Source organism: Pholis gunnellus (genome assembly GCF_910591455.1).
Source record: "Pholis gunnellus genome assembly, chromosome: 9".
NCBI lineage: Eukaryota > Metazoa > Chordata > Actinopteri > Perciformes > Pholidae > Pholis > Pholis gunnellus.
Genome location: NC_136535.1, coordinates 8,503,379 through 8,531,111, shown reverse-complemented (window position 1 = coordinate 8,531,111; position 27,733 = coordinate 8,503,379). Strand labels below are relative to the sequence as shown.

General features: G+C 43.5%; 2 protein-coding genes across 2 annotated transcripts in view; one reads left to right on the top strand and one right to left on the bottom strand.

The window, feature by feature from the left end:
- The window catches only part of LOC306701137 (LHFPL tetraspan subfamily member 6 protein-like), a gene marked incomplete at its 3' end in the record, with an annotated part of 4,576 nt that extends 2,019 nt beyond the window's left edge, over nt 1-2,557 (bottom strand). Inside the window, exons 1-2 of the mRNA XM_079166391.1 lie at nt 2,273-2,557; nt 960-1,473 (exon numbers count right to left, since the gene is read on the bottom strand). Of these exons, the coding sequence (XP_079022517.1) occupies nt 960-1,344 (385 nt within the window). The 5' untranslated portion in view covers nt 1,345-1,473; nt 2,273-2,557. The remainder of the gene's footprint in view (nt 1-959; nt 1,474-2,272) is intronic.
- Nucleotides 2,558-4,211: 1,654 nt separating this feature from the next.
- Nucleotides 4,212-25,220, top strand: cog6 (component of oligomeric golgi complex 6). Its single transcript, XM_079166613.1, has 19 exons — nt 4,212-4,418; nt 4,732-4,875; nt 5,351-5,422; nt 5,609-5,667; nt 12,618-12,729; nt 13,220-13,302; nt 13,531-13,601; nt 14,474-14,567; nt 16,169-16,297; nt 17,459-17,550; nt 18,009-18,073; nt 18,200-18,291; nt 18,573-18,690; nt 19,555-19,686; nt 19,849-20,016; nt 20,568-20,675; nt 22,295-22,348; nt 22,452-22,531; nt 24,117-25,220. Exons 1-19 carry the CDS (start codon nt 4,284-4,286, stop codon nt 24,262-24,264), a joined length of 1,956 nt encoding a protein of 651 aa, XP_079022739.1. The 5' UTR covers nt 4,212-4,283; the 3' UTR covers nt 24,265-25,220.
- The last annotated feature ends 2,513 nt before the right edge of the window (nt 25,221-27,733 follow it).

The window sequence follows — 27,733 nt, the reverse complement described above, 5'->3', positions numbered from 1 at the left end:
GAGAAACTTGCAGCTTCAGTGGAAGCCTTCGCTCAGACCTCGCCTCCCCGGGAGAACACACCAACAGTGCACATCAACAAAGCCGGTGCCGTGCGGAGCCGCATACACTTATTGCAATCAAACAAACAAACAAACAAAAAGGCATTTCCGTGGCTTCAGCGTGGACAGGACTCCATTTGTGCAAAGAGAAAGAGAGAGGGCGTGGGTTTCTTTTCAACTCTTAACGGATCAAAACCAGAACAGAAAACCAAGCTGACATATTTTGGGCACGTTGGCTCGGTTTTCAATCATTTCATCAGTCGAACTAAAAAAAACGAAAGATGTGAATTGATGCCAAAATCTGCCGCACATAAGAGCATAAGTAACATAGTCCATGCTTTCCTAATTGAGACCAAAGACACATCTTTGGCACCAGCACACAATCAACAATTCACTTTGTAAATGTGGTATCTATCTTTTTTTAAAATATTTACTCAGAATGCAGAATCATGTGCGCTATGTTTAAACTGCAGTCAGGAGTTAAGAAATGTAAACCGACCCAATGTCTTCAACCGGGCTCCATTTCTTGTGGAGCCAAGTGTCTGAGGAAACGACAGCTTCTCTGGGCTAACTGCAGGTTTGTTGGCCAAGAAAACTGGAGCCCAAGGTGAAATGTTCACGGTTATTAAGATTTCTATGCATCCTTGTTCCCTCGCGAATGTGATCTCGTTTTCCTGAACAAACCGCGTTTGATGATAATCACAACCATTAAAACCCCCACAGTTCTCTGTAAACATCTTAGGCTCGTTACATAGAATCGTTCTGTGCAAAGCAAAACCATCAAGACACATGTGATCTTGATGGCCCCCATATCGCCTCATAATTCTAACCACAGCCGTGGCTCTGCACACCCACAGTCAGATGATAATCACCCACTAGTGGTGGGGGGGGGGAACACAAACACAGAAACATAAACTCACCTCCAACGAACTGAATGCCGCCGGCGACGCGGCCGATTGTACGTGAGATGAGGTCAGAGATGCAGCAGCCCATGAGAGCTGTGAGGGCCACCAGCAGGAGGAGGCCGCAGCCCACGCCCGTCACCACTGTGCAGATCCTCCACTCCAGGCTGGGGATGCCGAGGAAGGAGGCGTAGCGGCCGCACTGCTCCAGCATCACCGTGGCCTGCCTCTCCTCGTCCCTCACCGGGTAGGAGCAGCGGCGGAACGTGCCGAAGGACACTGGCTTGTCCATCTGTGTCCCCAGCAGCCAGTAGGGCATGAAGAAGCCAACGCAGGAGGCGGCAGCGCACAGCAGGGACAGCAGGGCCCAGATAACGCCCGTGCATGTGAGACTAGACGCCATGGTAAACAAGCCTGCGAGCGGTTCACACAGTCGCTGAACTAGCAGCAGTTATATGAGCAGTGTGGTAGGGAAGCCTCGCGGTGAGCATTTATCACTAGCAGCCTTCACCTTCTCAGTGACTCCCGGTCCCTGTCAGGAGGAAGAGACACAGAGAAGACAAAACAAAAAAAGTCATCTGTGGGGAACAAGTTGTTGGCTTTTGGAATAATCTTAATCTTATTCTCTTTTTTTCTCTGTAGAGGACTGAAAGATGTTTCCTAAAATGACGAAGTAAGCAGAAAAGTAGACTAAACAAAACTGGACTTTGTTTAATAAGAGGCACATTTATTCAATATCTTCAATACGAGTCGGAAACACAATTCATCAATGATCAAACTCAGGCTGATGCATTATCAACTCAGTATGATAAGATGAGATGAACAATTATTCTCTTTTTCCTTTATAATCACACAGGAATGCAGGAGAAATGAAAAAAAAAAAATCCAGTTCGTTCACAAAATTCCGCACCTTTAAGGCAGCCCTGAATATGCATAATAGCAACCAGTACATCCCAACAGGTAGCCTATGAATGAAACATTATCAGGTGGGGCTACATGTGAATTTAGTTTCATTTTCAAAACAACGTTAACTCTCCTACAAACCAGCAATAGCATTCATATAATAAACTGTATTACGGTAGTATAAACATATCAGAGCGAAACTACTGTGGGACTATAATAACATATGCAATACCCATTAAGTACAACAGTAACCGGACATGTAGTTGAGGAAACACTCCCTACAGGAGCAGTGACTACAGGATCATACATCGCAGTGATGTTTCGTTAGGGGTGACCTCGCGGAAGACGCTGTATTATCGCAGTGCTCACACCGCCGGAATGTAAATCATGAAAAACAAGAATAAAGAAAAAGGAAAAAGACCGCTTACATGTTGGGAGACCTCCGGAATAAAGGTGCGCTCGGTGTCCACTGAGAGGTTATTCCCATCCGCTTGACTCCAGCTGTGTTGGGTCTCAAAGCAAACTTTTCTCCAGTCGAGGAAAAGAGAAGGGGAATTATGCGTTCCACCGAAGAATGTTAATCTTCCCCCTCCTCAAAAAAAAAGTGACCGCAGAATCCGTTCACAAATCACTTCCTTCTCATCAATATATTTAACCGAGGTCAATTATTCACTCCCGTGCGGTGCAGAAACGTGCAGCGCTGACTGACTATTCCCCGCTTCCACATTCCTGCTCATAGGGGGAGAGAGCGCAAGAGGGAGAGAGAGAGAGAGAGAGAGAGAGAGAGAGAGGGAGAGAGAGAGAGAGAGAGAGAGAGAGAGAGTGAGAGAGAGAGAGGGAGGGAGGGAGAGAGAGAGAGAGAGAGAGCGAGAGAGAGAGAGGGAGAGAGGGGGCGAGTCCATGAAACACTCGGGAGGCGACCATCAATCACACAAATCCCCACCCAGAGGCTGGACTCACCGCCACTATCATTCTCCTCATGCTCCTGACGCATTCAGGGATGCCTCGTAAACTGCTAGACTTGGAAACAACCATCCTGAATCTAGTAAACCTCAATTGATTTGCCGTGGCGGTGAAAGACAGGGAAGCAAGTGCAGCTCGGTTATGAAAGTTGTAGTATAGTAGGCAGGCCTATAGTATTATTAGCACAGTCGAATTAGTGAACACTTGCAAGTTATAGATCTGTTTCATGTCGCTTTTTGTAACAGCAGGGATTTGTAGAGATCAGATCAGAGCTCATGTGTTGTGTATCATATTTTTTTCTTTTTGCATGTTTAGTTTGCCTTTGTATCTTAACGTCTTGAGACAGAGTTGGAAATGTGTTCTCACATTAACTGTTACCTTTTGGAGTCAATGTGTTGATGTAGATCGTAATAAATACAACCAAAGGAATATTTTTGGAAGACTTAGGTGATTGATGAAGACTTTAGTCTAAAAAGCCTGATTTATCACCATTTACACTGTAGGATACTGTGTTACGTCCTGTGCAAACTAGTGTATATTAGCCCAGGATACACTACTTATTAAAAACTTACAGACATTATTAAAGGGCACAAAAAGAGTAAAATGTATCTCTGATTTCTGTGGACAGCATAATTAGAGATTTTACAGAATAGCAAATTGCTCAGAAAAGGATTGAGTAGTTGAAAACCATAACTAAACAACACTTAAGTAAACGTATTAATTTGCTTTACACCATATTGAGACAAGAGAATGAAAAATTGTATCAGCTGTTTATAATTAGTGTGTTACATGTCAGAAATTGCAGAAAAATCGGTGTATTTGTAAAAGCTTAAATTCAAAAATATAATTAATTCAGTCAGCCGGGTCACATACTTTAGCCTACAGGTTACTAAGCCCAGGCCTGTATAGATGGGACATCACCTCACTAACCACAAGGTCATCCCACTATCTCCGCTACCTTCATTCTATAGAACCAAAGGAGGGTCCAGATATAAAATATTTTAAAATGTACATGAACGCAGCATCTCCTGAACATGCTTTAAATCGGGGATCTCTTTTAATTGTGGTCTCGCCTCTCTTATCTTCTAAAAGTTAATCTGACTCAGATATCGACCCAGTAAACTGAATAAAAGAGCCTCTCACTCAATCATTGTAAAGAATAACTTTGAACATCTTGTTACACGGCATCAACGTTTTTATTCAGTACTTGGAATTATATAATAACACAGCTTCTTCAAGAAGTGAGGAAGTCTAAAGTTGAGAGTTATATTTGTATGATGTCATCACCGTTATTATCGTCATCAGTCCAGTGGCCTCTTCCCTTTAAAATAACTGTAAAGTATTTTAGCAAAAACAATTAACTGCGTAGCGGAACGTTGTATCGTCGTCCTCCATGGACGTACACGCCGACCGGACGTCAATTTCGGACGGACCAAAACATCTTTCCGAAAGTTGACGTGGAGGTGTTCGTGTACGATGGCTGATAATAAACTAGAAATTTCATCTGATAGCTCCACTGCATTACAGAACCCAAATGCGTCTTCTCAGCCCAATAACCCGCTGTCAAGGAAGCTCAACAAAATACTGGAGACGAGGCTCGACAATGACAAGGTAAGATGGAAGATTTTAGCTTCCTGATAGCTAGCTAGCTATCATTAGCTAAACCTGCAAGATAGTCGCGTCATAACTGGACACAATGCTGCTCTTGGGGGATACTGTCACCCACCCAGGGATGACTGTTGGGAGGAAACGATATTGTTCTTGACTGGCTGTGGTTAACCACAGTAGCAACGTCCACAAAAACCGTCATTAATTTTACCCGTTGACGTTAGCATGCTGCTGCAGTCTTTCAGTGTGGACTGCTCCTGGTTTCAGTGGGGTCACAAACAGCTGACTGACATAATGTCCCTGTTTGTGCTTTCAGGAGATGCTGGAGGCTCTGAAGGCGCTCTCTGTGTTCTTCACCGACAACAGTCTGCGCACCAGGAGAAATCTTCGCGGTGACATAGAGAGACGAAGCCTCTCGATCAACGAGGACTTTGCACGGATATTTAAGGATGTAAAAGAGGTACAATACAGCTTATTTACCATTAAACAGCACTCAAGTCTAACTCAATTTAACCAGGCAAAATACATGTGCAGTGATTATTATATTTGACTGAGGTTTGTTTACAAATATTCACATGGAGGAGATGCTGCGTGGGTTCATCTCTAAATGAATAACTATATTGTACAAGACAGCAAAGAAACGCTTTCCGTTACCAGAGCTGTGATAGTGATGTTAAACAGCAGATCCAATTTAGAAAGTGCAGGGAGTGTCATGGAGTTTTAAGTTCAAGGAGATGTGTACGCATTTTGGGATAACTTATGAGCAGCTACTCTCACCAGGACCACAGCCTGTAGTGGGGAATCTGAAAACCTGAGATTGGAGCAGGCTTCTCCACAACATTTTATTTGAACAGTAGTGTTTGACTTTGCCTGTGTGGACCGGCGGCCGCATCTGCCTCAGTTCTTTTGTAACTGTGACTTTGTGTTTTCCAAAGGCGCTTGAAAGTGTTCATGAGGATGTTCAGGCCATGAGCACGTGTTCTGAAGAGATGACCAATAGGTTAAAGGTACGTCGTGTCTTTCGTTATGTCCAGATAATGACTCACTAAAGCTAAACTCCTCATAACAATAGAAGGTAGTATATTTGTGCGTGGTGTGTACTGTAAGACGTTAATCACCTCATGTAGCAGTTTCATTTTGAGAGCATAATGTTTGCGATGCATCTTTTAAAAACAGTAACTTTTCTTCAACAGGCGGCGAAGGAGCAAACTCAAGACCTGATAGTGAAAACCAACAAGCTGCAGGGAGAAAAGTGAGTCTAAAGAGGCAAACATAGTGTGTGTGTGTGTGTGTGTGTGTGTGTGTGTGTGTGTGTGTGTGTGTGTGTGTGTGTGTGTGTGTGTGTGTGTGTGTGTGTGTGTGTGTGTTACTGACCAGAGTTAACCTTGTTACTTGACATATCCATGTATAATTGATGAAGATAGACAAAGAGAAAACGGCAAATCCAGTTACCTTTGATATATATATCTTAGTTATTGGGTTACAGATTTACTTTTCCCTCTTGTGGCTACAGCAGATACACCAGGGAAGTAGAAACCTCTTTGCACTATAATGCAATCCAATGAACAGTAATCATTAACTACCACAAGCAAACAAATGTGGTAGTGTATCAGATAGTGAATTCAGCTCTACTGTAACCTTTGTGGGAGTAGTTTGGTACTCCTGATTTGGATTGCATTATATTGTAACGTTTTTCTGATATTTTGCTCCATAAATCTGGAGGACAAAATGTTATTTTACTGTCATGCCGTCAAATGCACAGCACTTTAGCAATGTACAGCCCCAAGTTAATCTGTAGAGTTTAGGGCGCATTCCGAAAACTCAACCTTTTAATGCAAGGTTCTGTTTATTATAGGGCTGCCATAATAAAAAGGATTACATTGATCAAGCTTTGATACTCATCCTTGTTCTCTAACAAGTGTTGGTATGGGAATTAATCAAGAGACGCAATTTTATTTTGTCATAGCAAGCACAAGTTGTGTCTGTCCGACTGAAACAAAATCACCAAAATGAACTTTTAAACTACCGTTTCAGAATACCAGCGAGGGATAAGAGAGATAAGGTGGCAACTTTATTCTAAAATATCTTCAGAAATGTACAAAGAAGCCCCACACTGCCATTCTCCCCTTATCTGTTCTGAGACCACGAGTCATTTTCGTCGCTGATAGGCATCTTCATCTCGCCAGAGCTAGACTCCATCTGTTCACTCTCTCTGTAGTCTCATTTCTGTTGCAGAGAAGTCACTTCTTTTCTGTTCAGGCGAGACAAAAAGCACTTCAATCAAACCACACTGCGGGAACAACGTGGTCCACTTTGCAAGTGATACGCTTTTAATGCACACATGTTTGGAAAGTGGGACCTCGCCTCCCAAAGTTGTTAACCCAAGGGTATTTTTCCCATTTAGTTAGAGCCAAGCAATTCAATTAAGAATCGCATGTGGGTCATTTGAATATTTGCACAAATATAGATTTGACCTGCCAACACTAATAAGTTGAAGAATGTGAAACGCAGCTCCTTTCTAGTGTCAGACGTTGGAGAGATGTGGAGCAGGGCAGAAGGAGCACATCTTTTAGTTCTGATGAGGAGGGATGAATGATTTATGAGTTGGATGAATATTTCTCCCGCGGTTGTCTATTTGCATACGGAGGGCAGCAATCATCATTAACGCAACTTCCTTCGTTTTATTCGTATGGTCCTGTGACGTTTGGCTTTGAGATACACGTCAAAGTAGTTGTTGTTTACACTGCGTTACTCCCTTCAGAGTGTTTGTAGAGGGTGAACGAGTGTCATGGAGCTGTTACCCAGTTTACTGTTAAAGACCTGCTCCCCTTCTCAACAGTAGAGTCAAAGAGATTTAGGTAACGACTAGTAAGTCTGTCAGTGTATATTGATTTGTTTCATACATGGTTATTAATAAGCGTAGTAGCATTCTGAGAACTTGTATGGCAAGGGCATGAATGTACCCCGACAATTCGAGCACACTCTCCGGCCCCCCCCCTTTTTTGACAATGGGAACCACCACCCCGGTCTGCCAGTGCATGGGCACTGATCAGGGCCCCCATGCGACATTGAAGAGGTGTGGCGGCCAAGACAGCCCAACAGTGTCCAGCGCCTTCAGCATCTCAGGGCGGATCTCATCCACACCACCAAGGAGCCTTTAGACTAACTTAGCGGGCTACCTAAACTATTCAAACTTAAGGTGTGTTGGGTGGGGTGGTAGTGGGACGAGCAGCTTCAAAATAACTTCTAACACTAACTTCTAACAACACAGCTGCTCCCCTTATTATTATTATTATTATTATTATTATTAGTATTTTGCAGTAGTTGTGGGGTCTGGTGGTGACTTTCTCGCGCTGGCACACCTTTGCCTCCAGGTGAGCTCGCTGCATCTCTCCCGCCTCCAGTAGCTCCATCTTCAAGTCTTCCCGGTCAATATTTTTGACTTTATTCCTTCCTCTGAACGCTGAGTTTGGTTTGTTTTTATTTTTTCATTTGCTGCAACCAGTCCCGGTAGCTAGCTGCTGCTGTATCGCTATGTTTCCTCCATTAGGGCAAACACTCTCACTGCCAGAGGGGGGAGACAAAAGTTCCGCACTCCAGCTTTAATCTACGAATTTGGCCTGCAGAGTGTTAAAACGGGACTGCGAACAGAAAACACCCGCTCCTGTTCGCTCATACTTGACGGTTGGGATTGGATTCATTAGCATTTTGTGGCAACTGTGACCTCGGTGCTCGGTGACCTTGTGAGCCGACATGGAGGCAGCGGCACGGGCAAAGATGATGTAGATTTCTGGCAAAAGACCCCCCTTACAGCTGCGACGCTCCGAGGCAATTCCATGCTCCGCTGGACCTCTTTGACGGACAGGTGACGCAGGAAGGGGTGGGCTCTGAATCTGACAGCAGTGAACACGTTCAGGTAGTGAATTAATACAAGTCGTTTTGTAAAGGGGGTCTTTTTTATTTTTATGAAGGTAGTTGGTCAGAGGTTTCACTCGGACGCCCTTCTGAGTGCCCCGTCTTTGCACAGCGGTCCCATTGGGACCTGCTGTCCGTCCGCGGAGCTGCAATGACCCCCTCAGCCAGATGGGATGGTGTCTGCACGCGGGGCTTCGACCTTGTCTTTAGCGATTTTTGTCTCAGAAGAGCTGCCAGGGGAAGCGTGCAGTCAAGCTGTCCTCCTTCAGTCAGCCCTCTGCACCACTACACTTTCCTCGGTCACACAATCCTCTGCAGTCCCAAGTCTTTTCTTTTTTTATAGCTTTCTCCTGTTGACTGTTATTACAGCAGCGCCACATTAGCGGCATTATCTCCTATTCTGTGCTTATAGGGCGTTTTCAAAGCCTGATGTGTATTTACCTGTCAGAGCAGGCTCGTCCCGACCTGTTTGCTATCTTATCTGCCATGCAGTGACACTGTGTCATTTGTCAGCTTTTAATGAATCGGTGTTGCAGTGTGCAGAAGCAAAGGTGCGAGCGGTTGGGGCCATTGAGAGCCGGCGACCCCGTGTTTGTCTGCTCTTTTGTTTTGGGCCGGCCCCGTTCAAAGGCGCTGTCAGCGAGATCACTCAATAGGTGTTGTGTTGTTCCATAATGAAACGCAACGCGAGCCAGCTGTCGCGCAATGTGTGATCTTTGCATTAGCGCAACATGTCACCTGCTGAACAAGTCGAGACGAGACGGATGTTGTGTGACCTCACGAGCAGCCGGAGCTGTTGGTTTAGTTCTCCAGCTATTACTGAACTGCACGGGTAGCTACAGAAGGCCTAAAGTAGTCTTATTTAATAACCACAACTGAGATTTACAATGCATTTACTACAGTAATTCCTACAGCCTATGATGCATTGTTACACCTGGAGCCCTGTGTGTTAGTGAGACCATTTTCCCTAAAAAAAAAATAACGAAAATGTTTTCAGTAGGATGTCTGCTTAGGTCATCAAGAGATCTGAAACCCTCCAGAGAACAATCAGGGACATCAAAGTGTAAATGACGACCTGTGTAAAGGGTACTCGAGCCTTATTAAGGCCCAGCTGGCTGTTAATGAGTGCAGGGCTGTGTTGTCTGATGTGGCTGTGATCATCAGCGCGTGGCTAACTAACGGCGTTGTGAATGCCAAATTTCCACGCAGGCCTTTTAAAACGGCCCCTAATAGATTTTAATGGACAATCGACCCACACGGTTTTGCAATTTATGAGAGGGCGGGACGCTCGCTTGTTACAGAGAGAACACTCAATCCCCGCATCGCTCACTGCGTATGGATTATCAGTCAGAAATAAGAAGGAACAAAAAAAAAGTCCCGTAAATCTTTTCATGCAAATCACATGTTTCAATGAAACAATTACAAATACATTCAATTGAATGTTATTCACTGATCAAGCTCTCGCGTTTCATAAACCCTGGTGCTGCACCACCAGCTTATTAAACGGGCATCGGTAGTTCCAGTGTTTCAGTTTGACGAAGCCGTTCATCAGACGTTAGACTGCTTCAACGACATCTCTGCTTGGACAGACAAAATCAATTGAGGAAACAAATCGCACACAAACAAAGAGACAAACACTGTAACTGTGTTTCATTCCATCGTGTCACATTGTGTAACCTGAATCTAACTCGACGTGTTCTGCAAGAAAAGCGTATTTTGAGTTCATTTGAGTTCTGTCTTTGAACCACCAGCCCAGAGCGTCCGCAAATACTTGCCAGTGCGCTGTGTGTAAGTATTGTTTCCGCTCTCCGGTATTCGATAATTGCAGGCCGGGAGAAGAACGTGTCGCGTCCTGACAGCGCCGTAGAGAACGATCCTGCTGCTCCGCCGTTCCCTCGCTCTCCTCTGCTCCCACAACCCCCCCCCCCCCCCCCCCTCTCTCTCTCCTCCTCTCCGTGTGCAGCCTGTGTGTCTTTGTTGTGATTTACGTCCTGGTGGAACAGGTCTGTCACTTTTGGCTGAACACGAGTTTCTGGAGGTGAATCCGTTGCACAGTTTTTCGCTGGTTGCTCCCGTGTCTGTGAAGTTGGACACGTCCGTAGGCGGAAGCCTTTATAAATAAGTGATCGGGAACAATTGCTGCCTGCAAATGAAACTCTCGAGGTCAGCAGAGTCAATGATATAATTGCCGGTCAAGTGGCAGAACACTGTTGCAAGGTGGCAATACAAAAAAAAAAGAGTCAGAAATTGCAAATCATTTAGTGTTTTCTGCATTTCAGTGTCAAGTAGGCCTAATTTGACAAAAGATATTACAAAGTTGGCTTTAGCTTAATCTTATAATGTCAAGAATACAACATCAGTGAGTCACTCCTCTCATGAACACAACCTGGTTTGAAGGCACCGACTGTTGGAATGCAGTCTGTGGCTTAATTAATAACTGCTTTATGTATGAAAGTCCAAGCTATGGCGTGTTAAATGTGACCAATCAGATGAGGCCTGGGAAGCTTTAGTTGAGGCCTATTAGGATCGGATGGCCAATTAATTTTATGTCCCATAAAACTGGTGCGTCTGACGTTTTTTCATGTGCGCATTTCTGTCTTTTTCCTCTCGGATCTTGTGAAGGTAATAACTCGACAAGCTTTAATGATAGAAATTTCCTGTTTGCACCACAGTTCCTCCCCGTAGAACAGATCGAAGGCTCGCTGCACACATTTGCATTTTAGTGATAAAATCTCCTTTCTTGAGACAACAGTAGCTTCTCGCTTTACAAGACTTTACATATTTCATATTAATGTTGCTCATGTGTTGAATTAAGACAAGCATGTTCGCATGGAAGTGGTTCCCCTAATGTATGCTTCACTTAGTTTTAATTAATAGCCTCATTAGCATAGCGTGTTATTAAAATATATATATATATATATATATATATATATATATATGTATATCTCACTCTAATTATAATGGTATATCAGGTAGATGAAGTGCTTCTTGTTTTAACTTCTCTCAGTCACTTGGTGTGTTTTCTCTTAATCCATTCAGTCCTTTTTGTCATGCATGCAGTGACGGATACCTTTTAAATATAAATAATATATCTTCTGTCACCTTAATAATTAATTCTAAATATTTGTGACAGGCTAAAATATTGCTTTTGACAATCTCAAAGTGAAAGCGTGCGGCCTTTTTTTTGTATTGTTACTCCTTACTATTGGGCTGATGTAGCCGGGTTGCTATAACGAGTTCCTTTTTTTTTTTTAAAGTATGACACTCGAGCCTGTGTGTGTGTGTGCTCGGGACGGCCAAGCTGTCGTCTTTCTCAAATCTCAACCCGCGGAACACGTAAAGGGCAAAGGTGCCTCGAGGTCCTGCGTGTGAGGCATCGGCGAGCCGTACACCGAAATACTAAATCACAGAACCCGCTCACAGATTTACAACCCGTTACTTTCAGCTGGCTGAGCGCTGGTAATGGCTTGCATGAGAGACAATGGTCAGATAATGTTGGGCTTCTTCAACCTGGTGATTTACCGATCCAGCCTTGTGTTTTTCGCAGACGGGAGGAGAGAATATAGCCGAGGTGGTTTGGGTGGAGACACGGGGACAGAAGGGAGCGCTCCCTGTTGTCCTGCTGTCCCGTGACAAGAGTTCCCTGTTTGACTGGGGCCGTTGCCATGGACACTATTGTGCTGAGACACTTCTAGTGACACGGATAGCGATCACTCCGCTGTTATTGATGCAGACAAAAAAAAACCTGGCCGGTATCTGTCTCTGTATTCTTATTGTGTGTCTTGTCTTCCTCTGTTATTTATTCTGTGCACATGATATCTTTAGCTTGTGGGTGGGTGTGTGGGTGGGTGGGTGTGTGTGGGTGTGGGTGTGTGGGTGTGGGTGTGGGTGTGTGTCCCACCCTGTTGTCTCACTCTGAGCTCACTGTGACCAAGGGTGTGTGTGTGTGAGGAGTATGACTGCCATCTGCTGTGGAGCGTCAAACATTACAGCTTGTTGACAACATTTCTTTTTTTTTTCCCGTGTGAAATAAAAGCATACAACTTTGTTCCAGTTCTCCTCCACTGACAGGTCTTTTTATTTGCACAGTAAGAAAACACCAGGTGATAAAACTCCAGGGCCTTGAAGACAGACAAAACAAGTTGTGATGACTAGAGAAGACTGAAATAACCAGAAACTAAATGACAAAACAATCATGAGGAGAGAATCATTTCTCCGTAAACAGATATTGCAGCGCAACAATGGCATGTGAAGGAAATCACAACATGTATCTCTTCCCCTCCTCAGTCACCGGCTGGAGTTGAGAGCTCAGGTTGCTCAGGCCTTCCTCGCAAAGTTCCAGCTGTCTAATGAGGAGATGGCCGCACTGCGAGGGGCTCGGGATGCCCCCGTCACTGAGGTAATCTCTATTCTACTGTGGACCACTTAATGAAGTCCCGTAGAGCATCCTCCCATCTGCACCCAGAGGATGGATGCAGATTAGTCCTTTTCTCTTCCATTGTTTCTGTCCTCTAGTGTTTGGTCGTCTCACTTGTCGCTACAATATCTAATAAGTTCTGTCAAGACATCCCATTGTTTTGAACTATTTATTTTGTTATTTGAGGTGGGTTTTTTTAACCTTTTTTTTAAAAAACAAAACAAAATGATCTAAAAATCGTTTTCACTTTTTATATATTTGTGATATGCGCATAAATAATTGAGCATATGAAACAACACCACACATCTGTCTGCCTCAAATCAAGGTCGTAACAACCAATACTGCATGATCAGCGACAATGCGGCCACACCAGGAAACCATTCTACCAAAGCTGTCCTTTTGTGTTGCAGTTGGCCAAACCTGCGACCCATATTGCTCCTAATATATTCACGTGTCCATTTCCATTTCCCAGGATTTCTTCAAAGCTCTGAGCCGAGTGAAGCACATCCACGAGGATGTGAAAATCCTCCTGCGAACCAACCAGCAAACTGCGGGGTACGGTGCACCGTCTCTCCTGAATGGAATTTTTTTTTCTTTTTTTTTTTTTTTTACAGTGATTCTGTTCTAGTTGTTGAATTCATTTTCGACCTGAATGGTGGAACAGATGAGTGGGCGAAAAAACGAAAATTAACACACTGGTCTGGTATTTATGTCCCTGCCTGCGATCTGACACTATGCAGCAGGTTATGTGTATGTAATATGTGGTCTGTGTGCTCGTTCCAGGTTAGAGATCATGGAGCAGATGGCCGTGTTACAGGAGACTTCATATGAGCAGCTCTACCGCTGGGCTCAGAGTGAGTACAGTACACGCTGACTCATCGTACCTTCATACTGATCCACCACCATCATCGCGGATTTAACGCCCGTTTTTTTTGTCTTTTCTACTGTTTGATGGTTTGTGCATTCAAAATTCTTTCATGTGCAAGTAATGCGTGCATAGGACACATTTGAGGACTCGTGTGACTCATAACCCCTGACTGAGTTCTGCCAAAAGAATGCCAGAAACCCAAATTTCCCTCAGCTTAGCCAAGTGTTTTGTCATTGAAATTGAAGTGGAAATAAACCATTCAGATCACAGACACCACAGAACCCAATATAGAGCATCTACTAAATTATGAGTTGCCCTACAGGCGCTTATTCTGCTGTGCTTTGGACCCAGATCCAGAAATGTGAAAGTTTGGTAACGGTCAAATGAAAGGGCTGTAAGTTATGTGTTTTCATCATTTCTCCACATGGAGTAGAAGTTTTATTTTGTCACGGGTTTTTATTTTGATATGCATGTGTCAGCTATTTATGAGGGAGAACAAAATATTACTGCACATTGTTTGAATAGAGCATTTACTTTTATTTCCAGGTCCGACTCGAGCGGAGCGTGTTGACTCATGCTTTCCACAGTCTGGCAACTGCCTGTTCCTTGTTTGTATTGTCTGAAGCATCAGTAAAAGCACTGACTTCTTGGTACAAGCTCACGGGAAAATGTTCTTAGTGCTTTGATTTTTCTTCTTGCCGTCAAGGTTACCATGGCCCAGAACATTTAGCAACAAAGAAGGGAGCGTGACACAGCAAGCATAGCCACTAGAACGACTGCAGCCTTTTAGTTCGATGGAGGATGCTGTCCTATTCTCACGGATGCACGTCTCCTCCTTTGCTCCTTCTCTCTACAAAGATGAATGCAGAGGACTGACCCACGAGGCCTGTGATATCTGCCCTGTGCTGACTCAAGCCATGGAAGCCTTACAGGACCGACCTGTCCTTTACAAGTAACCGACACACACACCCACACACACACACATAACATGTTGCACGGTCTGGTCCTTTATGTATCTTCCTCTCCATGCTAATCAGTGTTTACGCATCTTCTAAGAGCCTTAACAGCGAGTAGAAGCCGACCTGTGTAGTGGTGCATGTTTTAAAATGGGATAGTTATTCATTTATTCAAATAGTAATAGTAGCTGAAGCCCTAAAAAATGTTCTCGAGCCATTTCTGTTGATCATATCTTTGCCAGATAGCTATAAGGCACCACACTTCAATGGCATTCATCGTAGCAGCAGAAACGCATGTTCGTTCGCTCTGTGTTTCAATCTGCGGCCACTCGCAGGTGTCTGGTGAGAACGTATCGCCAAGGAGGCTCTTGTCACTGTGTTCTTGGTGAGAGAAACAAAGAGGTCGTTTGTTGGGGAAACTACAGGACAAACAGCCTGAAGCAACAGAAAAACGTCAGGAAGTAATAAAGTGTATATTTTGCATAAAGTTATCCAAATATGTTGCCTCATAGTTGAATAATTGCTGCTCAAATTATATCAACTAAATCGTAGGAGATCATTTTTTATAGTAAACGAACACAGTTTTGTTTACAGCGGCTATGTTTTTGATTTACCTCGTCGTTTAATTCCACCTTCTATTCAAGCGTTTTCAGTGGGTTAGGGGATGAACTTAAGCGAGAAGCCGTGATTCACTGTCATTTGTGATCGTTTCTTGTCTTTTCCGTTTTTTCAATTTCTCTCTCAGTAATTTCCGCGTCTCCTTTCTTTTTTCATCTTCCTCCTCAATCCTGTCCATCTCCTTCCACCACTTATCCACACTTTGCAGTAAATTACGGCAAAATCTGACATTTTGAAACAATAGTTAACTAATCGGCTTACAGCTTCACGGCTGTGTGTTTTTATAGCGTATTTTACAATCTTATCTATTTTTAAAAAAAGGGTTCAGTCACTCTGAGAATCATATAATACAATACCGCTATGGGTCCTAATAATCTTGGAAGTGCTTTGAAATGTCTGAAGTACATATGAGAAGTATTACTAATGCCCATCGCTCCCATTTAAGGCAAGCACTAATACACAATGAAGAAAAATGAAAAATCTCGTTCTATACCATCTAGGACAGGACAGAGCAAAGAATTGCAGAGGACTCACAGAGTTCCTCGAGTTTACTTTGAGTTTCAATTTGTCCCAAGAACAAAACGACAAAAAGGGAAGTTTCACACGTTGCCCCACGACATGTTTTAATGTCAAACCCTCGTTCGGTCTGTCTGCATTATTTTTAAACGCACCTGTCTCTTTGCCCAGCGAGTGTTCAAGGTCCTGCCCCATCTGTGGGATGTTGAGGCTATGAGAGTGGAGACCGGCATTCCCGGAATCTTAATTTAGCACTATCTTCTGTTTAGTCTGTCACAGAGACCGCCACCACCAAATCATCAAAACAACCCCAAAGTATTTCCTTTTTGGAAAAGCTGCCTGCATTGTTGATGTGCGTCAGCGACTGGCTTCCGCCACACAGTCTGCGCGAAAACACGCAGCGGCCACCGTCTTTTCCCATGAGGCTCGGGAGCTGAATGTTCTTTGTCGTCTGTTCGGCCAGGTACACTCTGGACGAGTTTGGGACTGCGCGCAGGTGCGCGGTGGTACGAGGCTTCATCGACGCCCTCACCCGCGGCGGGCTAGGAGGGACTCCTCGCCCCATAGAGATGCATTCACACGACCCCATGAGGTACATCTCTGAACTTTGCCTTTTCTTACTGTCGTATAATCCAGAGGAAGCTTTAGCTGTGATAGAAAACGTGAATATTTTCACTCATGTCTCTGGATCAAACGGTAAGGTCATTGTATCTTTGCTCAATTAGAGCATGTTTGTAAAAATCAAAGTCAATCTCCTCTTTAAAAATAGGAACATCTACAGTAACGCATCTCCAAAGATGTAATCTGATATAATCAAATTTTATTTGAACAAATAAATTAAGATCATATCAAACTTTCAATTTGTTTCCAGTTAACGTGGCCAAAACCAGAGCTGATGAATACAAATAGAGTTGTAATGCCAGGCTGTTTTGCAATTGTTAGGATTTAGCTTGAAAACAATTATTGTACTCCTAAAATATTATAAACTTCCAACTACATTATATACTGACACATTCAAATGGAATCAATGCTTCTGTCTAAAGATATTGAAGTAATACAATACTATTCCTTTAAAACACAGTTGTCACATTAATAAATATATATATATATATATATATATATATATATATATATATATTCTAAAGTGTGATTATTTTATGATCGCAAATGTTTATGAATTAGATTTTGTTCCAAACTCTTCAGGTTCTTAACTTTCAAAATCCAATTCAAGAAGATGTTAAATGTCTATTCCATCAGTGTCTGAGTGAGTCTGTGCTTCCTGTCGTACAACATCCTCTTCCCTCTTCCTCCTGTGCCCCGGAGCCAAATGGGAGATTTTCTCAGAATACCAGGCACACAAAATCACCTCCACTTTATAGGAGGCATCAACAGTTCTGAGAACATCAAGTTCTTTCTCACCTCCCTATGTCCTTGCACACACACACACACGCACACACCACACACTCACTCACACACACACACAGGCTACATACAATAATTCAAGTTTAACCTCGCTGTTTTCCACCGTTATGTAACACCAGAAGCCAAGTGTGCGTGTGTGTGTGCGTGTGTGTGTGTGTGTGTGTGTGCGTGCGTGCGTGCGTGCGTGCGTGCGTGCGTGCGTGCGTGCGTGCGTGCGTGCGTGTGAGAAACACGATAACCCATGCCTCAGTGTAGCTGTGGTGTGTTTAGCCCTCGGGTTGGCCCCTCACTGACGTCTTGTTTAATACAGAATGTTTTGCCGCTCCTTCAGGTATGTTGGGGACATGCTGGCCTGGCTGCACCAAGCCACCGCCTCAGAGAAAGAGCACCTGGAAGCTCTGCTGAAACAAGTCACTGTGCAAGGTATGCTGTCCCCTGCATGCTAATCACACATGCTGCAGTTCATTTCACACACGTACATCTATTTGAACTATCTTATCTATTTTATATCCTATACTCAATTATATCTTATCATATGTTTTATTCCTATATTTGAACTTGTGCACTATTTTCTTTGTTTTATGTCTTGTGTGTTGGATTCTCCTGTTTACTGCTTCACATGTTTTATACATTCTGTCGTAGCATTGTTTGAGGGAGCCTGAGAACAACTACTGCTCCACAGTGAATGTTGCGTATATGACCAAAGACTTGAAATCTTGGTGCCAACTGAGTTTAAATAATGGTGTTGCTGTCACCTGCCTAAACCTTTTGTATTCATTAATACTGTGCTTGTATTCATGGTCCCCTCAAAACAGTTGATGTATTTAATCCCAGATACCCTGACTACTGGTGTGTGTGTGTGTGTCTTCCTCTCTCATTAGGTGTGGAGGAGAACATGCAGGAGGTAGTTGGACACATCACTGAGGGAGTCTGCAGGCCGCTGAAAGTGAGCAACCAAATACGTTTCAGGCCGCTATTAAAGCAACACTGAGCAGCTCTGTTGAATGTGTGTCGGTTCCTGTCGTGTTGTGCTCATGTCCTCACTCGGGCGTGTTGTGGATCTGTCCCTCAGGTTCGGATAGAGCAGGTCATAGTGGCTGAGCCAGGCGCTGTCCTGCTGTACAAGCTGTCCAACCTGCTCAAGTTCTACCACCACACCATCAGGTATGTTAACTCACTCGGTGGGCAACAGCTTTCAGAATCAGTTAATAATTTAAGTCATTAAAAAAACATATTTTGATACATTTTTTGCTCATTTGGGTATGTGGTGCTTTTTTATTTTTTTATTTATTGAAAATTGAAAACAATTGCACAGTCAGATGGCCAAACAAGCAATTTAAAGATGCCACTTTAGGCTCTTGGACAAGCTCCAATGAGCATTTTTTGTTGTGTTTTCAAAAGACACGTATCATTCATAATGTAAATAATTAATGATCTTTGTCCAGTTCCATCATTGGGACCAGTGTGGCCTCTTTGCTCATCACTATTGAAGAAATGCACATCCTCAGCAAAAAGATGTTCTTCAACAGCCTGAGCCTTCATGCAAGCAGACTCATGGACAAGGTACAGAACGAGTAGTTTGACTTCTATATGAATAATCCACAATATTGTTTTCTCTTGTACAGATGTGAGAAAGTGACTAGTAGGTAAACAATGCCATCACCTGAGAAGAAAAAGTAAAAGAAGCTTTTAAAATACAAAATTTTCACCTCGTTCTTTCATTAAAAACGCTTAAATGATTGTGCAGAAGTTCAGTGTGAACCCTGTGGACACTCATTGTGTATTTCAGCTCTGCGTCGAAACCCTCAAAGACAACAAGCTATTTCTGAAGCACTTGTGCTTGTAAACAGTTTCAGCCTGCTGGCCACAGCATCCAAATGGCGCCCGCTGCCAAAAAACACCAAACTTGTTACGCTTTAGTTAAATTGCCGTCCAAATATACCTCGGCACGGGCGGGACCTCTTCCCCATAACATGCTGGCTGATCAATAGCAGTTACAAGAATTATCCCAGTAGCTCGGGTGTTAATCAAATTGGAGGCCCTCAGGGTTTTGGTGTCAATTCCAGCTAATGCCAGGAACACAGCCTTCTCATAATTTGCTGTATTAGGTGGACAACGGTGGCTGGGCTCAGTTCTGTGTTGTGTATCCAGCAGCCAATGAAATCAAAACCCTCTTCATTAAAATAAAAAAAGCTCTACTGACTGCGATCAAGCTGAGGCTCAGAGTAGCAGCAGGAAGCAGTCGTATATACTCGATCTGTCATGCTGCTCATTAGGGAAGTTTAATGCTTTGATAATGTTACGAGGACCGCTTGTCTTGGCGAAGGCTACAGCGCACGCACAACTAATCTCTGCAAGAATAACTTTTGCCCCTTCTGCACCATCGTCTAATATCCTGTCTTCTTCCGTCCGTGTCCGCCGGGGCAGGTGGAGCTGCCGCCTGCAGACCTGGGACCCACAGCCTCCCTCACTCAGACCCTCTCCCTCCTCAGGGAGGTGCTGGCCTCCCACGACTCGTCGGTGGTTCCTCTGGACGCCCGCCAGGCCGACTTTGCTCAGGTGAACTCGCATGTAAACGGCAGAAAAAGTCAAACGCGTCTCCCCGTCATAGTCATAGCGAACCAATTGCTCTGAATTTATCTGATATATATGTGTTATTATTTGTTTTTGGTCACCCGCCAATGATATTTCACTCATCTCTTCTTCCTTTATCTTTCCCAGGTGCTCTCTTGCATCTTGGACCCCCTCCTACAGTTATGTACCGTGTCTGCCAGTAACCTCGGCACTGCTGACATGGCTACCTACATGGTCAACTCCCTGTATGTCATGAAGACGACCTTGGCTCTCTTTGAGTTCACGGACAAGAGGCTTGAGATGCTCGAATTCCAGGTCCGTCCCGATAGTAAACAATAATGAGCTATTAATAGTGAGTCAGACAATGAAATTAGTTTATTCATGTTGTAGGTATTTAGCTATTTATCTTTAATTACAATTAGTCAAGGGCATGAAACTAATGACAGACTAAACCTCAGTTAGACAAGACAACTGAAACTAATGTCATCTAGCACCGACACCCACCTTCCAGTCCTCACATTGTCCGTGCGTAGAGGCATTGTTCATTGAAAATGTTTCGCCTTCCTTTCATTAAAACCCACAGAGCCCAAATCTTTTATTAAGAAGATTTAATTTGCTATCTAATACAAGCGAGTGCGTCATGCATTGTTGTTCATGCTCAAACGCGCCATCTAGCCTCTATTTTTAGCACGTCTTTTGTAATTGAGCACCACAAGAGCTCCTGTGGAAGTTTCATTTTCAATACACACACACACACAGTGGTTCTCTATCAACCACAAGTACCATCGGTTCACAATGCGGGCTTGGACTCGTATGTTAAGCCGCTCTCTCTCTCTCTCTCTCTCTCTCCCTCCCACGTGTTCTAGATCGAGGCTCACCTTGACACCCTGATCAACGAGCAGGCGTCCTACGTGCTGACCAGAGCCGGACTGAGTTACATCTACAGCTGTGTCCAGCAGCATAGTGCTGAGCAGGTCTCACAACTCCACATTCACATGCACTCACTCATCAAGTTATAGAACTGTGAAGAACTGTGGGGGGGTTTTTCTCTCTCATCTTTCCTGTTACAGTCCCTAATGGTCTCCTTTTTTTGTATTTTATAGGCCCTAACAATATTGTTTACGCTACCTCTTTTGGCTATTGCTATGGTTACCACATGACCAGTGTCTTTATTAGGGCATAATAGCATTTCGATCACATGTTCAGATGAGAAAAGGGAGAGAGGGGAGGCAGATCACATTATGTTCTATAACAAATATCCCCGCTTCTCCAGAACTGTCCTGTGCAAATGAGAGAGCTGATGCCCTGGATCATTCCTCCCTCTTTCTAACACACTGCGCTCACCGAGACCCATAGTTGTGGTTTAGCATGCGAGTCTTGAAACCCTGGGTCATGTCAGGACACACCACACCCTGCTGCTGCAGCTCCCAACGCAAAGCTCAATCAAGAACCGTCATTCTTCTCGCAGACTACACCTCGCTCCTCGGGTGGCCCGTCTCGGGTTTGCTTTAAATAGTCCTCTGTTTGAAAAGATTAAGTCTAGCTGTCCACACTCGACGGCATTACCAGAAAAGCACTGAAAAGAAATCCCTACGTTTATTTTAGACATTTCAGCTTTGCCTTCAAGATCTGCTTGACATTTTATCCTTGTTATTGTCTGGGATACATCAGATGAACAAGTCGCATACAAGTCAACCGTGATGAAAACAACACTGGCTCGTAGCTAGCCGACGAGTTTGCAGGCTCGTAGTGTGTTTGTCGATGTGCTCCATATCCCCATAAAATCCCTCTAGGTACTGCGCTCTAGCTTCGACCCTTGCTCTGCCTTCTATTTGCTGCTTTTAATGTTGGCAATTAAGGCATTTAAGCTTGACTTAATGTTGCCATTCTGGAGAATCAGTGTCAACTAATTGCCTTAAAGGTACCAGCTGTTGTGTTCACACAAAGTCAGTCCTGTCGTTAGTGATCAAGAGTAAGGGAGGATATTTCTCTTCTTTGTTAACAAATCAAGATTCACAGAGTACAAGTTCAGTGTATTCAAAAATAAACATCTTCTACTGTAAATTAGGGCTAAATATAAACGGATGTTATCAAATCACCAAAATTATGATTCTGTTACCTACTTAAATTGACTCTTAGTAGTTTTTCAACACATGAATAGTCTGAATTCGATATATAATTTAGTTACAACAACCCATGACATCAAACAGATGTGTAACCAGCCAATCAGCCGTTTAAGAAGCAACCCAGCATGACAAAGGAAGTGTCCTGAACTGATGCACATGCACTATTTATAGTCACCGAGATAAATGTGACATTTTATTCTGAGGCGGATCAAAGGTAGGAAGCAGTAAGACACACCGATGATGTGTGTTTGTTTTTTTTTATAAAAGAAATGATCCGTATTATACGCCTATGTGGTCGGAGTTCAAATCATTCATGCAGCCATCATCGTATACTCTGCCTGAGGGGAAGTAGACAAATGAGAAAGGAAGAAAACTGTTCGACACTGCCTGCACATTCTACATTGTTGCTGTTCAAACACTGTGACCTCGAGTTGGATTCCAAGCTGATGTTGACTTTTCTGTCTCAGGGTCCTCTGTCGCTCCTCCCCAGCATGGACAACTCCTCTGTGAAAGCAGCGATGGTGAGTTTCACTGTGTGTGTGTTAATGAAGCAAACCTCTCTGCAGGAATCAATGAATATAAACTTAATGATTATAATTCTTTGACTCATCCCACAAACAACAGGTCCAGTTCGATCGGTACTTGTCGTCGCCTGACACTCTGGTGACGCCACAGCTCAACTTCCTGCTCAGTGCGGCCATCAAGTGAGTTCCTGTCCCGATTGTTGACAATGGCTCTTTCTGTCCGGGGGAAGAACGGCAAACGATGCAATAATCGGGCGTGTTAAATGTTTACAACATGGTGTTCCAGCAAGGTATACAGCATTCTCAGAGTGCTGGAAATACAGCGGGAGCGTCGGCGCAATAATGTTCAACAGTCATTCGTTTCCCCGATGCAATACCATCATTACTGCATTCCAAACAAAACACTCAAACAAATGCACGGCGAGCTCGGATGCTAAATTGCTAAAGCCACCAAAACATTGAGAGAGTGGTCGGCAGGACTGCCTGTATTTGTCTCACTGATCAGGAAATTCATATGCTTTTAGCTCAATCCAGCTGCTACATTGGAGGGCTCTTTCTATGAGTCACGTTTACTGGGAAGTGCAGCAGGCTTGAGGAGCACTCTGTACCTCAGGTTAATGTTCTCTATTAATGGACATGGGAGGACTGATGGGCAGGACGCCATTAATTAGCTTCTGGTCCATTTCTCACTCACACTCGTTCCCTGAAATCGTTCCTCCTCTTTGTCTTTCTCTCGCTCTCTCGCTCTCTCTCTCTCGCTCTCTTTCTCTCGCTCGCTATCTCTCAAGTCTGCTTCTCTGCTCACCTAAACACACAAAAACACCCGCCAGCACTCTGAAAAGGCTCCTGGAGTTCACAAATAATGGGAATTTACTTTTGGACTCCCACCGTTTCACAGTTCGCATTAGAACCGTAGTGCTGCGTCTAAAACATTACTCCATACCAAATGCACCGTGTCCTCTGTGGGCCAATTAAAAATATGGATCTCAAGAGCCCAAGTTGGATACAACCGAGGCGCTCCCGCTGTGTCCTTGGGTCCTCTCACTGGGCTCTTCAGTCCGACTCCACTGCAAGAAGTAGTCACATTATGTCCTTCACTAAAAGGTTAATAAAGTTATTTATGACAAATGTTTTTGAAAGGAAATCAAACTTTAGAACTAAAATGATGAACAAAATCATAAGAAACGTTACACGATATGTTAGATATAAAAAAAATGCCTCAAGTGAGTTATAAATCCATGTTGCCTTAAAGTAAGCAACAAAGAAATTAGCCCTGCAACGGAAGTATTATTTCGTTTTAATGGATTCATATTTTTTTGCAGCACTAAAAGAATACAAAAATCTGTATGACATAACCGAATTTGATTTGAAACATTTGTAGAGATGCGTCCAGAGAACCATGAAACTGTACTTTACATTTTTAGATTATAAGACGGCTGCAAAGAGGGAATAAAATGCTCTCCTTTCTTTGCTGTGGCTGACACCTGATGCTTCTGCTTCATGCTTCATGCTTTATGCGGTGATATGTATCCATAGATGGCAGTGTGCACCACATCCTGCCACCCATTGTTTTCACACAGTGGTCACTGAACATAAAAAACAAACAAATGAGTAATTAGGAGGAATTTCTTACTTGTACCCAACTTACTCTGCTCTTCCAGCGTCGCTCTGCTTGTCTGATTTTGACCTGACATGACCACTCACTGCTGCTACTTTTGTTTTGTCTGAGTTTAAAAAGGTAAAGAGCTTTCATCTGTGTTTGCAGGGAGCAGATCTTCCGTCAGTCCACAGAGCTGGTGTGCAGAGCCTATGTGGAGGTTCACACCACGCTCACCAGCCCAGCGAACAGCTACAAAGACCCAGAGAACCTGCTTCCCAGATCACCTCAGCAGGTTCAGACCTTGCTGTCCTGAGAGACAGTTTTTTTTTTTCTCCCCCAACCTGGTTGATCTCAAAAGCACGAGGTGAGCCCCAGTGAAGGTCTGCCTGCAGGTTATTTAAGGAGCGGTGTAATTTGTACAGCATAATAACATATACAATAATATAAAAAGTAGTCGTTAAGGTGGGGTTCTTCTTTGTGGGATGTGGGTCGCTGACCTCAGAGAGCGAAAGAACGTTATATGTATATGATCTATTTACTTTCACTGCTGTGGACAGTCGGCTTGTTATTCCCTCTGTAAAGCACACGTGTGTCCGTCTTTCTGTCTGTTTTCACCCCATGTGCTCTATTCTACCATGTCCATAATTGTACAAAATAATGTATTTTTTATTGAAAACGTTGAACATTATATAAAACAAAAGGGTACACTTAATTCAAGAGACTCGTCTTATTCTTCTACACTTAAAGAGCGGTCAGGAGGAGCCTCAGAGCTTCAGGGCCAACGTTGTGTTTATGTTCATCTCAACTGTTTTCAGTTGTTGGGATGAAATGGAAAGTCTGTCTTACCGTCTCCTTTGGCTTTTCAACAAAATGTCCATGCTGACTAAGACGTATAAACAAGACACATTCTACCTTTAAACCAATCTTTTACCTTGTAAAAGGCATCATGGTGTTTCAGATGGAGAAAGAAAATTAGCATTAGCACATTATGCCTCTGTGCTATCGACAGCAGTTTTGGGCCATAACTCAAGAATTCACATGCTAATTATGACAATTTCACACAAGTGTTTGATAGAATGAAATGATGAAGTGGTGACATTTTGGACAGACATGGATGTAAACTGCAATATGACTGGTTGGCGGAGGTATACAACCTTCTAGTTTGGATATATAAAGTGATGTTTTAGTTTTCTCTATATAATGGTGACCAGAATAAAGTAATGTGGCATTGTCTATTGCTCCTTTTTAAAATAAAGGTATGAATAAAAGACTCAATAAGGATAATCTCCATCTTTCATAAATATAAATCTATAAAATCAAAGTGGATTGATTTGCGATATTATCTGCAAAGTAACCAAATGCACATTCAGGACCGTCGATCCCAATAGTAGCCCTTTTCCATCGAAAGTAAACATGAAGGCGTGTGATGTGATGTGATGTCATGTCATATATTGAAAATCCGACACCACCCAGCCCACATAATCCCCAATAAAGCACCACTGAAACGGTAACAATAAGTGGATATTGATCCCGCCTGTTGTTCTGGTATCTGGCCCTGAGAGGCAGCATTTCATTCCTGCTGTCTGACATCAAGGTTCATGGCAGCAGGCCTGATCTTAGCAGCTCTGCCAGCACTGAGACCCAGGATTTCCCCAGCTCACCGGATGTAACTCGGATATCATTGGCCGGGACATTGAGTACTGGGAATAAATGGAATACCACAAAGTTCAGCATCTGGACGGGTGCTTTTAAATCCTTTAAATAGACCAGCTCTCTCTTCCAGTGCTGCTTGGCTTCGGTCGGATACAAGCTGGATTCTCGAGTGTTTTCACTCAGCACTCTTTGGCAAAAAAAGTGGGATGATGTTTGAATAACAACATTATTGTTCATGTGTAACGATACACATGGTGCACACCCTCACTTACTCGGCTCCACATCACGTGTGTGTGTGTGTGTGTGTGTGTGTGTGTGTGTGTGTGTGTGTGTGTGTGTGTGTGTGTGTGTGTGTGTGTGTGTGTGTGTGTGTGTGTGTGTGTGTGTGTGTGTGTGTGTGTGTGTGTGTGTGTGTGTGTGTGTGTGTGTGTGTGTGTGTGTGAGAATACGTGTGGGCCTTACACAGTTCAGCGTGTGAGAGCTTTTTCCTGCCGGTGGCTGTATTAATGAGTTAGCAGATGTGAGAGGTGATGGAGTCACCACTTAGAGGCAGGTAGTGGTGAGCAGGGTGGCAAACATTCATCCCATCATCCGCTCCACATGACAGCAGCCACCAAGCTTTTGCCTGCTGAAGCATGAGACCAGCAGGAATCTGGGTTAAAGGATAATATTGAGTCGTCCCCCCCCCCTCGCTCCAATGACTGATGATTAATGTCGATCCAGAGCTAACAACTCGAGTCTTATCTATTGCCTCAGCTGAAACTTTGAAAGGAAAATGAGTCAAACAAATGCACATCTTACTCCACTAATTCTGCTTATTCTCTATGTTCATGCTTAGAAATGTCGTGAGTTTGCTTCCTCGCTCGGAAATGAATCATCAGCTCCTCAAAGTATGATTTGGTAACCAGTGGAACAAGAGGAATGAGCGTTGTTTTTTTTGTGTCACAAAGTAGTGATGCTGCTCTAATGCAAATCAAATGCAGGAAGAGCTTTTTATTTTAACTAAACAATTGTAATGTGTTCTGATCGAGCATAAGCTGACCTTTAGTAGCATGGACAGAATATTACAAGTTAAAAATATAGCGCAATACAAACTCCAAACTGGTCACCACAGATTGACTAAAATGATGAATGGCATTCTCCGGTGATTAGAAAAAGGACTTTATCACTGCTGGTATGTAGTTGTTGTTTTTTTTTCAACACCATGCTTCAGGTGAAAAGCCTTCTTCTACTCTCCAGCTCTAATCTTCCCTCACAGATAAAGTCCTGCCCGATAGGAAGTTGTTGAGAAATGAATGACCAAATGATGGACTTTGTGCCACTGAACGACAACGCAGGAACACTGTAAGGTGTACAACGTTGGCGTGTTATGTCTTTTGATTAGACTTTTCATTTCACAAACTCTGCCCCCCCCCCCCCCCCCTTGTGCTAAACATTGAACACAAACTTTCTGCTGGAGATGCGTTTATCTGCGGAAGTCTAATTTATGGGTCATTACGCGTAACGTGGTCTTAGGCAACACTTCTTTTTTTCTTTTTTTTCAGGATTTCAAACCAAATTCTTAAATTCTATAAATTGAGCCGCTCATCCGCCTCAGCCCTAACATACCTTATTAAAGCCAAAAGACGTTGGTGATGTAACGTGCTCTCCATGCTTTGTGCACTAGCTGCTTCAAGCCCGGGGGCATTGTCATCCATCTTAATATGAAGCTCAAATATCTCCTGCCTCATATCATTACAACTCCTAATTATTTCTCCACATCGCATGTATTATTTGAAAGGGTTACCTCATGCCAAACCTCTTTCTCTTTGGAGGCTATTATGTAATTTTTCTATTAGGGCAGGAAACGGGGACACTGAAGTACTGACCTGAAACACTCGTGCACAGTAATTAATTTTCCTTTCTGATTCTCTGCGGTTCCCATCACGCTAATCAGCGTTTCATTCAGTGCGCTCAACAGGGCTTCAGAAACTCTGAAAAACAGCCTCAAAAGTCAGCATTTGTAGCTCGTGATTTTTGGCACATAAGACAGTTATTAATGCACGTCCATCTGTCACCGCTATTGACCGGCATACTCCCTTGCTGACCAGATGCATGTCCAGGTGGCCTGGACAAACAAAAGCATATCA